This window comes from Dipodomys merriami, unplaced genomic scaffold, assembly GCF_024711535.1.
Source record: "Dipodomys merriami isolate MVZ:Mamm:240054 unplaced genomic scaffold, mDipMer1.0.p SCAF_5, whole genome shotgun sequence".
Classification (NCBI taxonomy): domain Eukaryota; kingdom Metazoa; phylum Chordata; class Mammalia; order Rodentia; family Heteromyidae; genus Dipodomys; species Dipodomys merriami.
In genome coordinates, this window is record NW_027206068.1 from 65,120,119 (window position 1) to 65,142,908 (window position 22,790).

Genomic DNA, 22,790 nt, shown 5'->3' on the forward strand with positions numbered 1-22,790 from the left:
CTCAACCCCCCAAGAGTGGTATATTCATAGAACACAATTCTATCATGTCTCCTCCTGCTTAGACATTGTTGGTGGTTCATTTTCAACAAAAGCAGAGCCTCGTGGATTCTTCATTCTGGCCTCTTTCTCCCAAATCCCCTACACAGACCTCAAGTTCTCTCCTATCTAAGATCAGAGGCCTAAACATGCCGAACAGTCTCCTTTTGATACCTTTTGATGTTCTTGAGTTTCTTTCTAACCCTAGCAAGCCAAGTCCCATTTATCTCTAGCTCTCATTTGTATGAATTACCCTGACATCCTGCCCTTCTAAAACTCCCATGTTCAGCTTTGTTTGCATAGCTGAACAGCCAAAACCTCCCAGTTAGAGAGTAAATGAAATCTTATTTTTGTACTTTCTGAAGCACCTGGCATAATGCCCAGTCCAAAGTCGATCTTTTTTGAAATTCTTAAATTAAGCCCGTCTTAAGCCAATACTGTAGTCTCAATTATGTCCTTATCTAATTCCTCTTCTATAGACCTGCACTTCAAATATCCAAAGACAACTATTCTTGCCCTCGTTCCTTAGCTGTGTAAAATCCAGAAGATACTGGATAAGGTGGCTGTCCAAGAGAATGTTAAAACATCTGGATATAAACACATAATCCAGAAGTTCCTACTGTCTTCCCATACACAATGATTTGGGATAAATATAGTTCCTCCTCACACCCTTCACCTGCCACCACTCAGAGAAAACAAAGGGAAATGAGCTAAAACCACCTTTATCTTGGTCTTTGTATACATATCAACAAAAAAGCTGAGGTTTTGGAACAAAGTCATAGATACTCTTACAATATTACCACTTAAAAACTCGATGTTTCAGCCAAATAGTCTACTTTTTGCACATGATGAAATCTAATAAAAGCCCTGGGATCCTGCTATTAAAATAGCAACAGTTTTTTTTTAAAGTAATATACCGGGATTTTCTTAATAGTGTTTAAAAATATTTTTACAAATACTAAATTACGTAAATAAGAAAGTCACAGACCACTGCTTCTTCTGAGAAGCAAGGTCCAGAAGTTAATAACTGATTGAGTTAATACCACAAGGCTCTTGAGTTATTAGCCTTAGAGTTTTGAAATTTTCCAGACTATTCACATACACACAAACAAACTGGATTATTAATTGCTGTTGGTCTTGGATAGTCACTTTCTTAGCTATAAAAGGAACATTTAACACTCACTTCTTTCAAAATACATTTTTTTTTAGAATGACCAATTCTTTGCCATTTTTTTGGAATGCCCAGTTCTTCAAGGTACACCGTGAACATTTGGTCCAATGTTATCACTCATGGAAATAATTATTTTGTCTTTTCTTTGAGATGGGGTCTTTCTATGTTGCCCAGACTGGTCTTGAACTCTGGAGTTCAAATAACTCTTTTGCTTCTGCTTCTGGATACCTGGGATTACAGATAGTGAACCATCGTACCCAACTCAAAAGTAATTTTTAAAAATCATTCCTCAAAAAACAAAACAAAACATTTCTCCCCCTTAATTTCTTCAGGAACATTTTTTCCCCAAATGGATTGTCAAAGGTATTGTCTGCAAGCTGATCCTGAACTAAATTAACCATTTGTTAATAAGAACAAAGAGTACTAATTGTTGTGACCAACTGAAGTTGTTTTTTTTCCCCAAAGTTTTCAAATAGTTAATGCTAGTAACTTTTGGTCATCTTTCATTGGCACAGATGGCATGTCCTACTCTGACAGGACGTGCCTCACAATTTTGTTTAGATTACATAGGTTTTCTGATTTTACACTGTCTAATAATGAGGATTATTAAATCAAAGTATAATTTTGAAAGCTCTCGTGCATCAGAGTCCATGCCTCCAAGTTCAGGCAAAATTTGTTTAGAGCTCTAACTGAATTCAAATTTTCATTGTGTGATTATAGCAGAATCTCCATAGAAATACATGGTTGATAGTATTACCTGTCCTTAAAGTATAGTTCTCTATAGTTAAGAGTAGGCTATTTTAACTCCACTGCAATTTCTTGAATTGCTCTAATTCAGTTAAGTCTAGAAAATAATCAACATCCGAGTCCTTTAAAACCACAGTAAACTTTGCCTTTAATGGTCAGCCTAAAATGTAATAATCTCTTCTATGATTACCTTTCAGAAAACAAACTGACCCTAAATCCAAACAGCTTATTGAAAAAGATGTCGAAAGAAATTTCAATGTAAGAAAATAACACACACACACACACACACACACACACACACACACACACACACACACACACACACACACACACACACACACACACACACACACACAGAAGATAGGGTGCTTCAAACCAAACCAAGGACTATACAACATGTGCATAACACTCATTGGCCAATAGCAAAAGATAGCATTACCTTTCTTTGCAGACAACTATGCCTATTTGTAAAATCAGAGCACAAGTCTGGGCTGACAGCTCTAAGTGACTTAATCTAATTTGGTTTCTTCCTAAAAGCCCATCAAAATTAGACTTTAAAAAAAGACTAAAAGAGCAAGCAGCAAAACGTGGTGACCTAGAAAAATGGTTGTAGATTCACTTAGGTGATTTGACAAAGTCCAACTTCAAGCTCACAATAGCTAAGATCTGATCTTATCTACATGATGAAGTCCTCAAGGGCCCAGGAGCTATCAGTAAGTACCAAGCCCTCTGAAGCCAAGGTGGGTATTTTATGTGGATAAAGCTAAAATAAAATTATTAAGAAAGATTATTACAGAAATTTAGCACCCTCAATTCATTCTCTAAGGCCACACTATGAGGCAAATGTTCTTCTCCTAAATGTAAAGACAGTTTGAGTCTTTTAATCTCTGGAAAGGGAAGGACTAAAAAGAAAGAATGAATAACCATATGTTCAATGAAAACAGATTCCAACATAGCTAGAAATGCTGATATCAGACCTTTCCTGTCAGCCATTCCATGACCTTTCCTCGTGGAATATAACCAGAAGATACAAGGCCTAAAGACATTGACAACAGAGGTTGCCCAGTAGAAAGACCATTCAGGTCTCCTAATAGGAGAACTCAAAGCTACTTGTGCTCTCAAACCTGCAGTAAAATTTCAGTCTTATTCATGAGCAGATAAGCAAGGACTACCAAGCACTGGAGAAGTCTCTACTATGGAAGGCAGAGATCAAAGCAAGTTAAAATTGCCTTAGACAAAAAGAAGCACAAGAAAACACTAAGGCTGAGTGAAAGCTTCCCAGAAAAGAGAAGAAGCAAACAATCAGGATGGAAAATGGAGGGAAAGTTGAAAGCAGAAGTCCAATATTTGAATAATAAGATTTTAAGAACAGGAGAACCATTGCAAGAAATTCACTTTGAAATAAGCCAAACACCGTTCCCAGAGCTGAACATGATGGCCATATTTAAACCTACTAATGCAAGTTGCAGTGGCCCGTGTCTATAATCTCAGCTACTCAGGAGGCAAAGATCAGAGTGCAACAGTTTGAGGCCTGCTAATAATGCAAAATCTGGAGAACCCTGTTTCAATCAGTAAGCTGTATACCCCAGCTATTCCAGAGGACATGGGTAGGAGGATGCTGGTCTGAAGCTGCCCTGTGGGGAACACAAGAACTTATCCCCAAAATAACTGAAGCAAAAAAGGGCTAGGAAGGGTAGTTGAAGTGGTACAGCACCTACCCACTGTACTTGTCACAATGAATTTAAGAAGAGCCACAGTTAGAAACATCATTTCAAAATTTCAGAACAGAGATAAACTTGCCATAAGTTGCCCAAGAAAGAAAACCAGATGACATACAGTTAACATCCAGAGTGGCTTTGGATATTCAATAGCAAAATGTGATTTTTTTAAAAAATGTGCTTTCATTTTCTAGAGGGAAAAATATGCTCAACTTAGAATCCTGTACTCACCAAAGGATTTGCAAAGGTAGTATATTTCATATATGTAAATTATAACTTATCCTGTGTATCAAGAAATTAATGGAGAATGCCCCTCCAACCAAGTACAAGACTAAAGAAAAAGGACTAAAGCATGGAATGTATGAAAGGCAAAAAGAAAAACAGGATCTAAGAGAGGAGAAAGAAATCCTCGGATTTCTGTGTACTGTAACTGGATACAGACAGCTGCCACCACCAAGATTCCCACTGCCATTATACCAGCAGGGCACCAAGGCCAGTTTGGTACAGGTTCTTCTGTACTCATCCAGTTTCGACCAAGTCAACTATCTCTGTTCTCTCTTCCAAGCCCTGGTGAAGTGGTCAGCTGACCCCTACTTAAAACCCCACAGTCACTCCTAAGTGTTGTTTTCACTTATTCCAGTGGAATATAGGGAAGCCAGGTGTGTTTAGGTAACAGAAAACAGTAGATCACTTCTGCAAGACCAATGTCCAGGACTGAGCACACAGGACAGACCTGTCAAAGATACCCGCTCACTGTCTTTCCCCAGACTTTTGAAACTCACCAGAGAAGCAAAAGACAAACTATAACCCAGAGACTGTTTTAGTCTTTATCTAAGACAACAATTCTAATTTTCCTTTTCCTTACACAGTTGGGGATTACTTTATTATCAGCTTTTCAAAATCAAATACTATATCATTCAGGGATACACACATAGCTGGAAACATTCCAAGGAAAATAAAGACACACAGAAATAAAGATAATGGTTACTTGTGGAGAGTGAGGAAAGATAAGGAAGTGGAATTGGAGAGGTACCCAGCAAGCTGTTAAGATATTATGTGCTCTATTTTTAATCTGGATGGTAGGCACACGGGTCATTATTGTTTATTTTTATTCTTTATGATAGCCATACTCTTTATAAGTCTCATGTATAATTCAGTAAGCACACAGAAAATTTCACACAGAAAGCAGTGTTTGTGATGTTAATGCACATCTCAGGATTCCTCCTATGCTCCTGAACCCAAAGGCCTCAATTATAAGTTACTACTTCCAGAACATTCTTCTGTATTGGTCCATCACTCTGATGTGAGGAGGTTGAAGCCAAGTTCACAGGATAATGACAGCCTGGAGCTTTTTTTTTTTTTTTTTTTAAAGCACTAGAGATTGAACTCAGGGCTGTGTTTGCAAAGCTCTACCACTGGAGCCATCTGGTCTGTCTTGTCTTAGCAGTGACATTTTAATTTTATGATTTTATGAAACATTTTACTATGTATATATTTCTTGTGCTGGCACTGGGGCTTGAACTCAGGTCGTAGGTCCCCCCTTGGTACAACACTCAAGGCTAGCATTCTACTACTTGATCCACAGCCCCACTTTTGGCTTTTTGGTGGTTAATTGGAGGTAAGAGTCTCATGGATTTTCCTGCCTTGCTTGCCTGACTTTGAACCATGATCTTCAGATCTTCAGTAACTAGGATTATTCAGAAGCTAGGTAAAAGCCACTGGCACATTATATTTGACTATATTCTTGGTCAGCATCTATTTACTGTGACATCTAAGAATATCCTATTTAATATATCAAAAATTGTTTCCCGTAAAGTACAAAGTGAAGATTGAGAAATCAACCTAAAAGCACCATATAAACTTTTTATTTATATAATTATTACTTTGTTGATGGTGCTAGGAATTGAGTCTCATGTTGCTAAGCAGGCATCCTACCACTTGAGCCATCCTCCCAGACCCTTTTTACATTGGTTATTTTCAAGGTAAGTTCTCATTTTATGCCCCTGCTGCTCTTGGCTGAGATCTTTCCTACTTGTATTTCCCTGAAGATGATAGGCATGCTGCACTGTGCCCACCCTTGTGCTTCTCCTGAATCTGGGGTAAGAAGTGTGTTCACTCACCCACTAAGTGGGATGGAGTTTCAGGAACTTATTTGCCCAGCTGGCCTTAACTCTTCACCCTTCGATCTCTGCTTCCCAGGTAGCTAGTGTTGCAGGCTTGAGATGCTGTAGCTCGGTATATAAAATTTACTTCTACTTGGTTCATTCCTTAATGGATATAACTAACCAGATGACAATTCCTGAGTGCAGTTCAAAGTAAGACAAACATTGCATTTTGGAAGGGAATCCCCTACCCTTTTTGGTCAGGTGTGATCATCCCTCCATCAAAAATGATTGATGTGAACTGTGGATCACTTAACTCAGAGCTTCTGGATCTTTCCCATTATGGCACTCAAGAAGTGGTGCTACCTGTCTATAAATTTAGCTGCTGCCACGTCTCTCTAAGTGAACCGGTATTTCAGCATTTCTCAGTTGGGGAAGACTGGTCTATATTTGCCATAGAAAGGAGAAGTCTTAGGCATTGGGGAATAAACTTTTGAATATAAGAGGGCTGATCTTCAACAATGGCAACAGCTGTTTTCTGATTCTTCCTCTAGACTATCTTCTCTATCATCAAAGATATAAAATCAAATGGCAGAATCAGATGGCATTTAAGTCACAAAAGATTTCAAACTCACATATAATACACTGGAAAAACAATAAGAACAATGAAAGGTCATCATCAAGTTTTCTGTTTTATTTAAGATTTTAGTTTTAATTCTGAAGAAAGAGGTACATTTCCTTGTTTTTAGTTTTAGCATCAGGTTATAACCAGGTTTGTTTTCTTTTCTCCTGTCTTTTCAATACTGCACAAACGTCCAGAAACTACAGGGTTAAGTAAAAGCTGCAGGCAAGGAGGTCAGAGATTTGCTCCTGTTGGTGATCAGATGGCCCCAGAGCAGTGCTATCTCAGAGTGCCCTTGGCAGGTGGATTTAGGTCAAAGAAAAAAGGATTCTGACAGAGGAGAAAGACTGAAGAAATCACTTATAGTTCAGTTTTTATATTATGTATATGTATTACATCCGTGAATACTTTTTTTCTTTAAAGCATTTAAATTTACTTTAAATTTAAAGCCAATTTTTTTCTCCTTTAAAAAAACAAAACAAAACCACTTCTCCCCTCTTTATAAACTCTTTAGCAATAGACCAGTTGCTACCACAGATCAATTTGTCTTGTCATAAACTTCCAATAAATTCTTTTGCTTAATGATGTAATCAAGTCCTCCCCATCAATTCAAAAGAATTAAAACTTAAATTGAAAGCATTTTCCTGCAATAGTGATAAGCTGAATACAAGATGGATGCCAGGACCATTGCTTTCCCCCATGCATTTAGCAATCTCATTTAACCTGGTTTTCAAACTTCTGCAGTTGATATGCATTTACTTGACCTTTCCTATGGATTAATCGTCATTTTCTGCTAAGCAGATTATGTCATTATTATGCGCAACAGACAAACAGTAATTTTCTAAGTATCGAGACTGCCCTTTGATTTCTTTTTTTCCTCTCCTTAAAAGGCAATTTTTTTTTTCCAGAAACATTCAACAGTGTCACTCAAATGCTAGGATCAACAGAAACTTTTACAATGAAAAGAAAAGATGGTAATGACCCTGTGATCGCATTGCATCTGGGGGTAGGGAGAAAAAAAATTGATCAGGAACTGGATTCTTCAGAACATAAGAGATGAGAAGGGAGCTGTGGGTGGGCTGAAAGGGAGAAAACAGGGTGGGACAAATCCTGTATTTTCTAATTTTCTCCTCTGCCTAGTGGCGGTCCAGTGTTGAACTCTGTAGTAGATCTGTGGGGGTTTTACTGGGGGGTCTGAAGGCTGTCTGAAAGCCTGGGGGTGGGGAGTGGAAGCTGGGAGGATTTGAAGGAGGAGGGTAGGGACTCCAGCTGGCTCTGTGCAGAGGGATCTGTGTGCTGAAGGGGGTGCTGTGGTGGGTTTGTGATGGAGCCGTGCTGGGGCCGTCCATCTCTGTGAGGGCCTGAAGGGATTTTAGCCAGTGTGGAGGATTGTCGTCTTGAAGAGAGTCTAAACTGTTTCCTGAAGATGCTGGAATACCTGAAGAGGGAAGAGAAAAACAAGAGGGGAAAGGATGAGTTTAAAGAGTTTAAAGTTTGCCAGACATTAAAAATATATAAGGTAAAAGTGATTAGCTAACCCAAGAATAAACACAGAAGAAATTACAATTTTAAGTACCTTCCACGTTTAAGACTTTTAAATCTACAGTTTTAGACCCACCCCCCAGCCCCACTCCACCCCAGCAATGAATGAGCAAGATCTATCGTCACACAAACCCATGCCTCATCTTTCAACTATGGACTCAGTCCCTCACTGTCACATAGATGGAACTGCAGCTGCCCCGCCAATCCCCTCAGAAGTGAATGATGGCATTTCCCCATTGTGACTGTCTTTTTCTAGGGAGACCTAAACAAGATAGCCTTATAATAGAGAGCTTTATTTTTAAAAAGTGGAGTATGTTCCTGTTAAGGTGGCTGGCTCAGACTTTATTTTTGTACTCTGAGGCCTACAAAATACATGTGAAGACCTACTTAGACCTAAAGGAGAGCAGAGGCCTGGATGCCTTAGTACAACTAGGCTGAGAGGTTCACAGAGTCTGCCTAACCCTGACCCTCAGAGCGAAAAAGGTCACCCACACTTGTGGCTTTGTGAAAAGGAACTTAGGCTGAAGAGACCACTGTTTCGATTTTAACCTGAGCTGAAAACTAAAGTGATGGCTGTGAGTGGAGCTTGAAGGGAGTGAGAAAGTTACCTGTGATGATGGCTGGGTCTGTCCAGCTGCCAGGGCTGTCCCAACTCACGCTGTCGGTGGTGGCAGTGTTGGACGTTGGTGCACTGTGGTTGGCGTTGGAGGGGGAAGAAGAATTGGGCAGTCCACCAAAGTTGATGTTAATGTTGGGTAGAAGTGCCCTTAGCCCGTCCTGCCATTCCTTCATATTTAAACTCTCTATAGAACTGCTGTTGTCTGGGAGATTTACCAACAAAAAAATGAAAAGATAAAAAAAAATAAAAAGCTGACGTTAGAAACATATGTTTTTCTTTAGTAGTTAATTGGGAGAAGAATTATTCTTTCTTTATTGAGCATTTAAAATGGACTGTCCTATTGAGATAAACTAAGTAAGGATTTCATTTGTGAGCTCAGAGCCTCCAAAGTAAGGGAGAGGACACTTGCTCAAGGATCAAGGAGAGGGAGCTTCTTGTCTCTCTCTAGCCTCATTACCATTACATGGGTACAAATCAATAACCAACCTTCAAGACTCAATGCTCCAGAGCACAATCTAGTTCCAGCTACATTACCTAGTTTTAGTTAGTAAGGCATTTAGCCAGTGGGTCTGATAGGTGTTATAAAAAAGTTAAGTGCACGTGTCCAATAGAGGAATGTATTTGAGCCCATTAAACGGAAGAAAAGTTCTTTTGTGAAGAATAAAACAAGCTAAAAGAAAAATTAAGTTCTTTCTGATTATAAAAGTCATTCATAATGAATAAGCTTTTGAATTTGAAAATATTATTTTTCCATTAATCAGAAAGACCAAGAAAACAGGAGCTAGGTCACTTCTTGAATGGAAATGATTTCCAACAGACTTCCTATGCTGTGATAGGCTATGCCAGGTTACACTATTCTACACAAGGCTATTCTATGTTACCAATTCTACCAATAAATATTCAATATCTGAGCCCTGGTGTACTACCATTTTCAGGGTCTATTTAAAATAGCATTAAAAAAAAAGACACTGTCAACAGGCCATTCATCCTACAATGGATGAATAGATCAAGAAAATATATAGTATATATATATATATATATATATATATATATATATATACATATATATATATAAAACCAAATTTTACTCATCTATTAGAAAGAATAGAACTGAAAGGAAATTGGTAGATCTAGAAAAATTATGTTGAGTGAAGTAGAACAGGCTCAGAGAGACAAATAGCACATGTTTTCCCTCATATGTGAAAGCTAGATCTAAAATATAACTATGCATGATATCATAGACAGGATTTTATGCTTATAGGCACAAACAAACTGACTAAACGATGGTATACTTAGGGTAGGAGTCCAAGGTGTAACTCCTCTGAAAACTAATGAACTGTTTAACAAAATTAAAACCAGGAAGTGGAAATGTATTTGGAGGGGTCAAAGAGAGGTATGGAAATGGAGGGAGGAAGTATAGTCATTATATTCCCTATATATTATGTAAAAACTGAGGATATATAACTTGAGGGTAGAAATGGGGAGGGGGGAATGTGGAAGAATGGTGAAAGGGATGACATTCATCAAGATGCATTGTATTTATAACATGACTTAAGGAACTGTACCTCTTTTTACAACTACTTACACAACAGAATTTTTAAAAAAGACTATCAACATAAAATGACTTTTTATAAGTTTTGACCGAATTAACTAGTACCATTCAGAATCCACATAACATAACTAAATGGTTGGGGTCATGGGTAGAAGAGGTAAAGTCTAAAACTACTTACAACAATTTTTTATTAAAAACAAATATAAATCAAACTGCCTACTACAGTTTTAGAAAGATCACATTTCTCTTTCTACAGTATTTATTAGCAATCAGTATTGAAGATGGTGGTGATGATAATGTTCTATCAGGCATAGTCTATGCTATGGTAAATTCTTGATTTTCTTCTTATACTTTCACTTTGCCCAATCATTACATTTCAGCAAATGAAGGATTTAACTCTATTAACATTATTTATAAACACACACACACACACACACACACACACACACACACACACACACACACAGTTCTAGGAAGGTCATCTCTAAACCCAAGTAAGATGAATCGAAAGCATTCTATACTACTGAAACAAAACAGGAGCAGGAGAACTGAATTGCTCAAACTTATTTTCATTTCATAATTGATGCTATTCACCACGCCTTGTCTTTCTTATTTTGCACATTATTTTACAATTGCATTGTGTTATACAAGTTACAAGGCAACCTCAGTTAGTCATTTCATTTGATCCCCACAACAACCCTGTGAGGTAGGCAGAAGATAAATAATCTGCATAAAAGATAAAAGAACAGACAAGAAAGAATAATTTCTTAGCAAGGTAACAAATTACATGGTGGGTACACACATGTAATTCAAGCGTACCCACCCCCACTGAAGCTGAGGAGGAGGATCAAGAGTTTGAAGCCACATTCTCTAAAAGAAAAAAAATAACTGGCTACTGAGAACTTGCATTCAGATGGTGAGTTGTATTTTTAAAATCTTATTAATAGGTCAAGTGCTATAGCTTATGCCTATAATCATAACTACTTGGTAGGCAGAGACAGGGGACCACAAGGACCATGGAATCACAGAGATCAAGGGATTTTGATTCTAGGCCATAAAAGACTATAACACTGCCAAGCACCAGTGGCTCACACTTGGAATCCTAGCTACTTGGGAGGCTAAAATTTGAGGATCATAGTTCAAAGCCAGAATATGCAGTAAAGTCCTTGAGATTCTTATCTCCAATTAACCGTCAAAAAGTCAGAAGTATAGCTGTAGTTTAAGTGGTAGAGTGCTAGCCTTGAGCACAAAAGCTCAGCCTCTGAGTTCAAGCCTCAGGACTGGAACACACAGAAACATACACCTACCTATCCCAACCAATGGCTTGGTGCAGTGGCATGTGCCCATCATCCCTAGCCACACAGGGAAACATTGTACCCTAGACCAGCCATGGTATAAGGGGAGATCACACCTTGGAAATAACCAATACAAAAAGGAACTAGAGATGTGGCTCAAGTGGTAGAATATCTGCCTAGCAAGTGTGATGATTGCAGTTCGAAACCAGCCCAGGCAAGAAAGTCCAGGACACTCTTATCTCCAACAAGCAAAAAGCCAGAAGTGGAGCTGTGGCTCAAATAGTAGAGTGACAGCCTTGAGCACAAAAGCAAAGGGACAGCACCCAAGCCCTGGGTTCAAGCCCCAGTACTAGCATGAATGTATGTATGCGTGTATGTGTCTAAATGTTGGGGAGGCTGAAATCTTCATTTATCATAAAGCTGCAAATAGCCCAAGAAAATGGGCAATTTTAGCTTTGAGAATGGGAACATACTGTAAGTAGCTCAGAAAAAGAAAAGTTTACTACACTCTTGTCTCCATTATTGTGTATGTGCATGTGTGTGTGTGTATACACATGCATGCTTCATGCCAGGGGCTTGAACTCAAGACCTCACACTCTTGCTCAGCTTGCTTGCTGGACCTGCACTCTAGCTCCAGTTCAGTTGCAGTCCACTACTGCATGACAAGTGCTAGGTGGAGAAAGAATGAGGAAACTAGCAAAACCATAACTTCATCAAAATAGTTCCTCAGTACAGCTATATCTGAAATCATCTCCTTTACCCATCCCACCTATAATGCCTCAACCCAATTGTTTTGGCCATGGGCTTCTAGTTAGTGGGTTCCTGGGAATATATGACAGGGTTCATTCATATATTTTTGTATTGCTGGAGGCTGAACCTAGGGCCTCTCATGTATTAAGCAAGTACTCTACCACTGAACTACACCCCAGGCCTACTAACACTGTGGAGGCCATTAGTCTTCATTGTGGGGGCAGTCCTAAGCAACCAAACCTGTCTTTCAGACCTTACAGAGGCAGGGAGACAAATGAGACCTACTGATAAAGGAGAGTTAATTCATTTTTGTTTCTAAGGCTTTAAATAATACCATTAAAATACTAATTTCTCTTTCAAAAAGTATCATGATCTGAGGATCATGGTTCAAAGCCAGCCCAAGAAGCAAAGTTCATGAGATTCTTATTGCCAATTAACTTCCAAAAAGCCAGAAATGGAACTGTGGCTCAAGTGGTAGAATGTTAGACTATTAAAAGCTCAGGGACAGTATTCAGGCCCAGAATTCAGGCCGAGGACCAGCATTTCCCACCCCCCAAACAAGTACCAGCTTTTGGACCAGGGACTCATTCTGATGTAACTTCATTTCCCTTTATAAGACTTCCTACTGGGAATACAATACGTTCAAGTCAGTAGGAGGAAACCACTATAATCTTGGGCATGTATCATATTTAGTCTTTTATTATCCCAGGACCCTATTTCATAAGCAGGAATAACATCTGCCTTATTCTTGCATATGAATAAAATAAAAGCAAAAGCATCTGAAGTGTGCTTTCTATTTGGTAAATGCCTGACAACAAATGGTACTACAGTGGTCAGTACCAAGCTTTTCAATAAGCCCAGGCAGGGGATTTCTTACCTGCCAGGAACTGGTACTGGATGGGGTAACATCCATCATTCTCACAGAGGTACTGTGTAGTCAGTCTACTTAATAAGCCTTCTCATCACCAAAACATTGCAAAGATAAGTCTGATATGGGAGAGAAACTTTAATCTTTCCACAAGAAAGACTTGAAAAAGACCAAGCAAAAATACAATGGAAAGCAAAGTACTAGATATTTTAAATTTAAAAAATAACATTTTACTTTTAAAGTACTTCCTTAGTAGTAGTATAATGCACTGGGGAGCAGGACATTTTTATTGCTAATATGTTTAAATGCTTTATGAGACTAAAAACTAACTTTACATCATAATATATAAATATGTACAACTTTTTAGTTCTAAGCAATTTGAATGTTGTAGAACTTAGACATACCATTTCAAGTACTTTCAAAATGCCTAACACCATACTCTCATATTCTCTGTGCAAAAGTGTCAGTAAATATTCAGTTTAGTTGGCTCAGAAAGTCTTTAATTAAAGAAGCTATTATGGCTAAAATTCTGCCTAGCACCCAATTCTTAACTAGTTGATCATCACATACTATAAAGCAGACTGATGATTTTAGCAACAAAAATTAAAAATCCATATACAATGTATGTGTTAAGGCTGTTGAGTTAAATGGCTAATCATCTCCTTACTGTTTTCACTGTGCAAGGAGCATAAAAGTACTAAATATCTGTGGTTTTTATTATTGTTGTTGTTATCTGTGAGACTCTTATCTCCAATTAAGTGGAGCTGTGGCTCAAGAGCTCAGGGCTAGCACCCAAGCCCAGAGTTCAAGCCCTATGACAGAGAAGAGGACAGGAGGGGAGGGGAGGGGAGGGGAGGGGAGGGGAGGGGAGGGGAGGGGAGGGGAGGGGAGGGGAGGGGAGGGGAGGGGAGGGGAGGGGAGGGGAGGGAAGGGAAGGGAAGGGAAAGGAAAGGAAAGGAAAGGAAAGGAAAGGAAAGGAAAGGAAAGGAAAGGAAAGGAAAGGAAAGGAAAGGAGAAAAAAAGAATGGAGGAAGTTGAGAGGGGAGGGCACCAGGACAATATATCCCCCCCACTACCCTAGTTTCATCTAGTTCATATACTAGGGCATCATGCAAGATTCCACTTGAAAAATAAGATCTGATTAATTGGATATAGTGGTACAAGTCTGTAAAACCAGCACCTGGGAGGCTAGGCAGGAGGATTGGGAGTCTGAGGCCAGACTAGGGTTCATAATCAGACCCTCTCTATATATATATACACCCACCCACATACATGTATATATATATTAATTATATGTATGTATGTATGGAGAATGGAGAAGCAGATCTCTTTATAATGACAACACAGTGTGAGAAAACAGACTTCAGAAAATCCCCTAACAAAACTACTCCAAGTATGTGTTTCAACTAACCCATTTTTCTTTCCTTTCTTTTTTTTTTTTTTTTTTTGCAGGTTCTGGGGCTTGAACTCAGGACCTGAGTGCTGTCCCTGAACCTCTTTGTGCTCATGGCTAGCAGTCTATCACATGAGCCACAGTGCTACTTCCAGTTTTTTCTGAGTAGTTTATAGAAGAGTCTCACAAACTTTCCTGCCCAGGCTGACTTTGAACTGTGATCCTCAGATCTCAGCCTCCTAAGTAGCTAGGATTACAAGTGTGAGCCATGACCCCTATCTCAACTAACATATTTCTGCACCATCAACTCAGGATATTATGCCTCTTAGAATTCTTGCCTCTACTGTCTTTTTGGTATCTCTCCACAAGGTCCTAGGTCATTTCATTTGAATAAAAACTTAGGCTTTATTAACTAGTTTGATGCAAGTACATTCACAAATCTTACAGTTTCTCTAGGTTTTATGTTTGGGTAGGGGCTCACAGATTGGGCACTTTACAGGTTTCCATTACAAGCTGCAGTACTGGGGCCAGAGACTTTATATTTCATGTTGCCCTATGAGAGTGATCAAGATATACCTCTACTAGGAAGAATTCAGTGGGAGTCCTAGTCACAAAATATTCCTAAAAATTCTATCTGTACTTTAGTTTTTGTTTTTTGCCAGTCATAGGGCTTGAACTCTAGGCCTGGGCACTGTCCCTGAGCTTCTTTTTGCTCAAGGTTAGCACTCTACCATTTGAGCCACAACGCTACTTTTGGCTGTGTGTGTTACTGAGGAATCGAATGCAGGGCTTCATGCATGCGAGCAAGCACTCTACCACTAAGCCACATTCCTAGACCGTAGCACTCTACCACTAAGCCACATTCCTAGACGGTACCTGTACTTTACTTTTTAAGCTGTATCCCATGGCTGTTCCACAGAACACCAATCTACCACCTGAGCTTGTTTTTTCCCCCCAAACTTTCATGTTCACTGTTGTCCTTTACAGTTCTAAGTCAGAGGCTCCGACTTATGGCATCTTTGGAGGGGGGGGTGCACAATAGGAACAGCCTAGCTTGGCCTCTACCCTACCTCCTTCCTCCGCACTTGCCTATTTCACCTTATTTCCTACAATCTGGGGGCTGGAGTTTATCTTAATCAGCACTTTTCCCCCCCACAAAAGCTTACTTCCTCAACCTTCAACAGCATGTCTTCAAGTGACTCAAATATAAATGAATTCTGCAACATGAAATTTTACAGAATTGGTAAAATTTGTCACAGTGAAACTTAAACAGAAAGCTTTATAAGTGTGTGCTGAACTTTAGGTGTGCTACAAAAATCATCTCAATTTATGAAATAACTATGATATACAGGGAAGCTGACTACTAATGAAATCTCTCAGCTAGTCACCATACCATCAGTAAATGAAAAATGTTATTCTACTTAGATGATAGTTAATTTGAATTACGTTTATTATAAAGCAAAATAGACAAGTATTGCAAAGCACATTTGCTGAGGGCACAGACAAAATCTTAAGGGTTTCACAGATCTGAAAGTAAAGTTAGACCACCTCAAAAATTTTAAGATACAAATGAAAAGAGATCTGAGCAGAAACACAGAACTTAACAACATAGTAACAAAAAGGTGCAATTTTGTTTAGAATAGTAAATTAGGAAGCAAAACTGACACAAATAAAAAAAAATCTGGATCAGCTAAATATGATGTGTACTTATTTTTTTTTTTGGTCTAGTCGTGGGGCCTGAACTCTGGGCCTGGGCGCTTCCCTCAGCTCTTCAGCTCAAGGCTAGTGCTCTACCGCTTGAGCCACAGTGCCATTTCCGGCTTTTTTCTTTTTCTTTTGCTTATGTGGTGCTGAGGAATCGAACCCAGGGCCTCAAGAGTGCAAGGCAAGCGCTCTACCACGGAGCCACCTTCCCAGCCCATGATGTGTACTTTCTGAACTTTATTATCCTGTCATTTTCCTTGACTAGGCTGTTCCAAATCTCAATTAATTTTTGCTCTTTCTTCAAACATCTTTTTTCTTCCCTCCAAGTAATTCTAGGTGACAGCTATATGGCCTAAGCAACATGGAATGGAGCTCAGTGCCTTACAAATTATTTGCTCTCTAGATTGCTTCAAATTTGAAGGTCCAATGAGGTAGAACATGACTTCTTCAAACAAAGCCTGCACAATGCTTTGAACAAATGGTTCTCTCCAAAAGATGCAAATCTTTCTAAAATCAGGAGGAAAGCTTCCTTGCGTGTAAACCAAAAGAAGTGACCCACTGAGATTATTTTCAATCAAATGCTAAACACAAGTAAATGTACTTTTTAAAAGTCAAATGCATTGTTGGGCACTGGTAGCTCATGACAGTAATTCCAGATAATCAGGAGGCTGAGATCTGTGGTTTCAAACAAGCCTGGGCAGGAAAGTTTATGAGACTCTTATCTCCAATTAATAACTAAAAAGTCAAAACTGGAGCTGTGGTTCAAATGGTAAAGTGCCAACCTTAAGCAAAAAACTAAGGGAGAATGGCCTGACCCTGAGTTCAAGGCCCATAAACACCCACACACACCTCAAATACACACATAAATAAATGGACAAATTTTAAAAATCCAATGCACCAATTTTTTTTTAAGTTTAACTCTTACTTATTTTTTTGTTGATAATTGGGGCTTGAACTCAGGACCTGGGCACTGAGCTTTTTTGCTCAAAGTTAGTGCTCTACCACTCTGAGCCACAGTGCCACTTCCACCAAAATTGTTTAAACAGGAATGTGTTTAAAAAATATTCCAGTACTATGTGTACAAAACAGTGATGAAGGTTTATAGGAAGTATTTTACCTATTTTCTACTCTCAACATTATTCACTCATACACTTACTCTGTATTCCATGCCATTTGATTATTGTAGCACTAACAATCCAATGAGATTAAGTTGCCGCTCCATTTTACAAATAAGGCAGCTGAATATGCTTTGCCCAAAACTACAGAGTTAAAGTGTTATAGTCTAATTAAAACACTCAGTGTTGCCTTTCCAAGTGCACTACCTGAAAGACCTGGCTGTGGCTGGACTTACTGGAACACAAGAAAGGAAGGCCGACACACTGAACATGTTACAATACACATTGCTAGGATGAACAAAGAAGGAAGTGATTAATTCTGCCATCCTTCAGGAAGGACTACTGGTGACCAGGAAGGCAGCAAGCCAGAGAAGCTGATGTAGAAGAGAAAAAAAGAGCAGCACACAGAGAGGGCAGGCAGCAAGTCACAAAAGTAGGAACATTTCAAAACTTAAGGATATGTGTTTTGTACAATGTGCATTTTTCTCTTCTAGAATGTTCCTGAATCTATAATTCGACTTGGGGAAAAAAATCAAATTATTGGAGAACAGAAAGCCATCTTGACAACTGTTTTAAGATATCTGTGAAGCTATATATAAAATAGATTAAAATTTAATACAAAAGACACATACATTCTTAGAGATATCATAAACCAGACAAAATTTGAGCCAGAAGATGTAACAATCCAACTAAGGAAAAGAGATGAGCCAAAAAAAAAGTCCATCTAAGAGATCTATAAAACCTGAAATGAAAAGACATGAGTAAAGCACTTAAGTGAGCACAAAACTGAACACTGACTATGAACCCTATGAAGAGACTAAAAACTGACCAGGGGAGTGTGCGATCCAGAGAAACAACGAGTACCACCATGCGATTTCCCCTAAACACATTCATGATAAAGCTAGAGACACGGAAGGTTGTCAACAACCCAAAATCTTTTGAGATCTAAATCTGCTATAAGAAAATAAACATGATCAAAGTCTCTTGCTGAGCATCTATCCATCTCTTCCAAGATGGTGAGGAGGAAGGAAACTTTAATTCTCAGCTTTATTCTGACCAACAAAGAACTGGCTGTCTAGTATAAAATCACAAACCTAGAAGTATGTGACATCCTTTTAGGACACACAGAAGCAAAGAATGAGAATAGTTATTTGATTTCTTGGATGACTCTTGGCTAATTTTTTGCAATTGCCAATGACTGAATAAATACTACCAGAACCTGATTAATGTTTCTTAAATGAACAATCCTGAATATGTATGTGTTTCCAGGTTTTTAAAGAAAAACAAAAACACTTTCTCTCACATACACACAAATATAATATACAAGTCAGAAAACGAATAAGTGGTGACTGTCCCAAGGCTATAGGCAGTGAATCATAGGCCACGGGAAATGCTAAAATGTCATCTCAGCTTCAAAATAATAAAGGATACTAAGAAGAAAAGAAAATGGGAATAAACCTAAATAAGCTAGCTGTTGTATGGGAGAATCTGATGATAATACATTATTTTTTAAAGATTAGAAAAGGTAGAGATATGTGTAAGAGTAGTATAACCCTTATAAATTAAAATTCGAATCTATGATGACTTGATGCATGGGAAAATTATACAGGCAGGAAAAAGCTATGTGTGGAATATGGAGAAAGTTAGGAAAGACTACCACTCAGCCTGATATCACAACCTGAAGCCACAATTTAAGGCAGACAGAATAATGCATTGCTATATTCATTTTACTTCCTTCCATCTTTGTAAGAGAGCATGGATCTTCTAGCCAAAAAGGACACGGTAAACAATGTGAAGGAAAGTCAGAAGAGTTAGTGTAAAGACAGTGAAACAGTGTCTATCAATTTAAATGAGTTTAATTCTCTATGTGCACAATAAATTCTTTCATAGCGTATAAATCTTCACAGATGAGGTCACAAAACCACTGTTAAAAGATATACCATAAACTGGCATACTGTAGGAATTAGTTCTAGGAAGATTCTAAAAGACTGGTGGCTTTGATGACTTCTTTGGAAATAGATAAGCATATCAGTCATTGTTCTACTTGCTTTTGTTTGGAGGACTTTTTCTGGGAAATGACAGGTAGGTAGCATTTTGGCAAGAACTTCAGCATCCTTTCAACTGAAAAAATACAGGAAGCTAAATTTTAATCTTGAACCTGAACAGGTATTCATGAAGTTAGCTTTGACTGAGAGCTCTTTTCAATTGGAAATGGCCTCCTATATCCTGTGACTTTGTATTCTGTTCTCCTATCTGACCAAATCACAGACTTTGCAGCTAGCTGCAGTGCCATCCCACCAACACATCAACCACAAAACAGACTGTGATAAAGTGATCAATGAGAGTCAAAATGAATTTTCATAAAGGACCAATCATATCAATTTATTCTTTGGATAGTTTTTTTTAAGATGTCAGAGTATAAAATATCTTCAATTGAGCAGTTTCTGCTAAGCTCTCCGGTAGTTCCCTTTTGGGATAAGATAGTTAAGTATACATAGATTACAAGTGTTTAGATGAATTTACACAGAGCTAAAAGTCTCTGTGCTATTGCTTGGTTTGACTCTACGTCTTTTATTATACTTAATAACACCCACAGAGTTCATTTACCAATGCAAAGTTAACTCTACAGATAACAGAATCAACAATATAAACTATAGCTATTATTAAACTAAAATTAATACATTCTTCATAAATATTGTTACTAGTAGCATTTATCTTATCATTTTAGAATCTCAGTAAGACAAGCTTGTAGGATGGGGATATACAAAGGCAAGATACATTCTAACCACATTGAATCTAATCATATAAAACTTAGCAGGTATAATTTGGATTGTTTTTAATGCTTTAGCAAAGTGCAGGATGTAAAAGATCTGACTAACTAGTAGTGTGTATGGAAAAAGAGCTACTATAGGCTTATGATATGATATATACATATATGTGTGTGTGTGTTCTATAGGCTTATGACTGGCATACAACTTCTATAAAGGTAACACTATGCCTTGAAAATAGATGTGCAATATATAGATCAATAATGGTTTAACCTTGGGGAAATCATAAATGATAACCATTCTAAGCCACACTTTCCTCATTTATAATATGATGATAACTTATCCCATAAGATGTGTTTTGCAAAAGGATTCTCTGAATGTCAACAAAAGGACAAATATTAGTAATTAAGAATGATCTCCATAAAAGGGTAGCAATATTGTCTGATGGTAGGTGAATTATATTCAAGGGCAAGCTTCACATTTTAAGAAAGCACTGTTAAGGCAAAATACATGTAGAAGACAACTGGACTAGAGAACCACTGCCATGTTATATGTGGAATGGTTGAAGTGAGGATATTTGATCTACATCCAGATCTACATCTACATTCACTTAGTTGTCAACTGTACTGAAAAGGTACAAATGGGAAAAGATTTTTCTTAACCATACAAAAAGTTTTAATAATTATAAGTGGCCCTAAAGGGCTCTCAACCTAGCAAAACATAAAGCAGGATACATAAACAACAGAAAAAGCAAGTATTTGTAGAGGCTTTCTGTACTAGGACTGTGTTCCCGGAAAGATTTATCAATATTTATATAGAGAAAAAGATTATCAGTCTTGAAAATAGGAGATAGTAAGAAAAGTGCTATTAGATAAATTCTTTTTTTTTTTCTTTTTGCTTATATGGTGCTGAGGAATCGAACCCAGGGCCTCTGGCATGCAAGGCAAACGCTCTACCACTGAGCCACCTTCCCAGCCCCTAGATAAATTCTTTTAAAAGTAGGGGGTAGTTAGTGTTGGAAAGATATTGAAGAGCCAAAGCCAAGGTTACCAAAGTTCAGAGGTTAAAAAGGGGGTTATATATAAAAAAGGTGGGAGGTAGGAAACCTTAACACTTAGTGTCACAACAGAACCAAGAGGTAAATCTTAACACAGGTGAAAGTGAGCATGTTTAAAAGCTTCTAAAAGCAAAGCTCCAACAAAAACAGATCCAAACCCTGTAGGCTCTAGAAGTACCAATATGTCCTCAATTCCCATTTTTCTTTTCAACAGACATTCAATGAGTGTTTCCTCTGTACAAAGCAGACACATTTTTGGAGTTCAAAAGCCTCGTAGCCACACTGTTCTGCTTGTTTTTGCTCTACTGGATCACTGAAGGCTGGCCATTCTAAATAAAGTCAGTGATAGCTTGTTATTGTTTAGTACCAAGAATGTTTAGGTTAGCATTCAGCTTAATATTTGGCTGTCTTTGTAATAATTCCTCCTGGTAGTTATGTGCCTACTAAAATTCCTATGATGTTCTAATGTCAAAATTAACAAAGACATTTCCAAATTATGTAGAGGTTTTAAAAGCTCAAACCCAATTCTCTCCTGTAGTTTGATTATACCTAGTAGTGAAGATCAGTGTCATCTTTTTCTAAAAGACAGCTCCTCTAAGCATAGAATTATTCTGTGTTTAATCAGAAGAATTTCAAGTGTCTAAAATTGCTGACAATTTAAAATATAAATTTACAAATTCTTTAAAACTATTATGAGCTTCATGTTTTGAAAGTGCTTTAAGGCATTCGTATGAAGTTGCTTAACTTCAGAAAAGGTTTGGAAAATGACATGATTTGTACTAAAACTAAATGAAACATAAGCATATAATTATAGTGATATTCTTCCAATGTAACAGACCAATCATACGTCTAGAGGAGTTCTTATTCCACAAGTTATGCAAACCAAGAGATATTTTCTAAGATTTGTATTGAGATTTATTAAAATAAATATGAACTGGGCACTGGAAGGTAATCCTAGCTACTCAGGAGGCTAATGACTAAGGATTGTAGTTTGAAGCTAGTCCATGAGACTCTTTATCTCCAATTAATCACAAAAAAAAAAAAAAAAAAAAAAGCCACAAGTGGAGCTGTAGCTCAGGTGGTAGTGACCTAGCATTGAGTAAAAAAGTTCAGGGATAGCACCTAAGCCCTGAGTTCAAGCCCTGGGACCAACCAGCATATCCACCACCCCCCCCCCCCCCCGCAGACAGATTTAGCTATTTTAGCTATGTAAAATGTAATGTAATGGGGAAAAAAAGCTAGAAGAAACATAAATGCATATTACTAAGTAAAAGAAGTTAATCTGGAAAGGCTAGATACTCTTTATTCCAAACACAAGACATAATTAAAAGGGAACACTATGGAAACAATAAGAAATGCAGCAGTTGCTGTGCTTAGGGAGGAGGGAAGGAAGGATGGAGAAGCAAAGAGGTTTCCAGGGTAGAAGTTGCTCTAAATGGTACTATGACAGATGCATGCCATTACTCACTTATCCAAACCCACAGAATGTGCACTACAGTCAGCCCTACTGTAACACTATGGACTCTGGGTGACAATGGTGTGACAATGTTGGTTCATCAAAAGACCCACACATTGGAGGATACTGATAACAGGAAATTGCACACGTGAAGGAAACAGACAGAATGGAGAACCTTTGTATGTCTTATTTAGTAGAGTCCACTTTCAAGAAGGAGTATTTTGTTCTCCTCCTTACAAGTTAATAATTTACTGGAATAAATGAACTGCTTTGTT

At 38.0% G+C, this 22,790-nt stretch overlaps 1 protein-coding gene across 5 annotated transcripts in view; it reads right to left on the bottom strand.

Moving 5' to 3' along the window:
* Positions 1-6,447: 6,447 nt before the first annotated feature.
* The window catches only part of Cnot4 (CCR4-NOT transcription complex subunit 4), a 108,654-nt gene continuing 92,311 nt past the window's right edge, over positions 6,448-22,790 (bottom strand). For 3 of the 5 annotated variants that reach the window (XM_069996844.1, XM_069996842.1, XM_069996843.1), the window contains 2 exons: positions 8,547-8,759; positions 6,448-7,834 (listed from right to left, as the gene is read on the bottom strand). In XM_069996844.1, the coding sequence (XP_069852945.1) occupies positions 7,533-7,834; positions 8,547-8,759 (515 nt within the window). In that variant the 3' untranslated portion in view covers positions 6,448-7,532. The remainder of the gene's footprint in view (positions 7,835-8,546; positions 8,760-22,790) is intronic. The other 2 variants (XM_069996846.1, XM_069996845.1) reach the window with 1 other exon arrangement.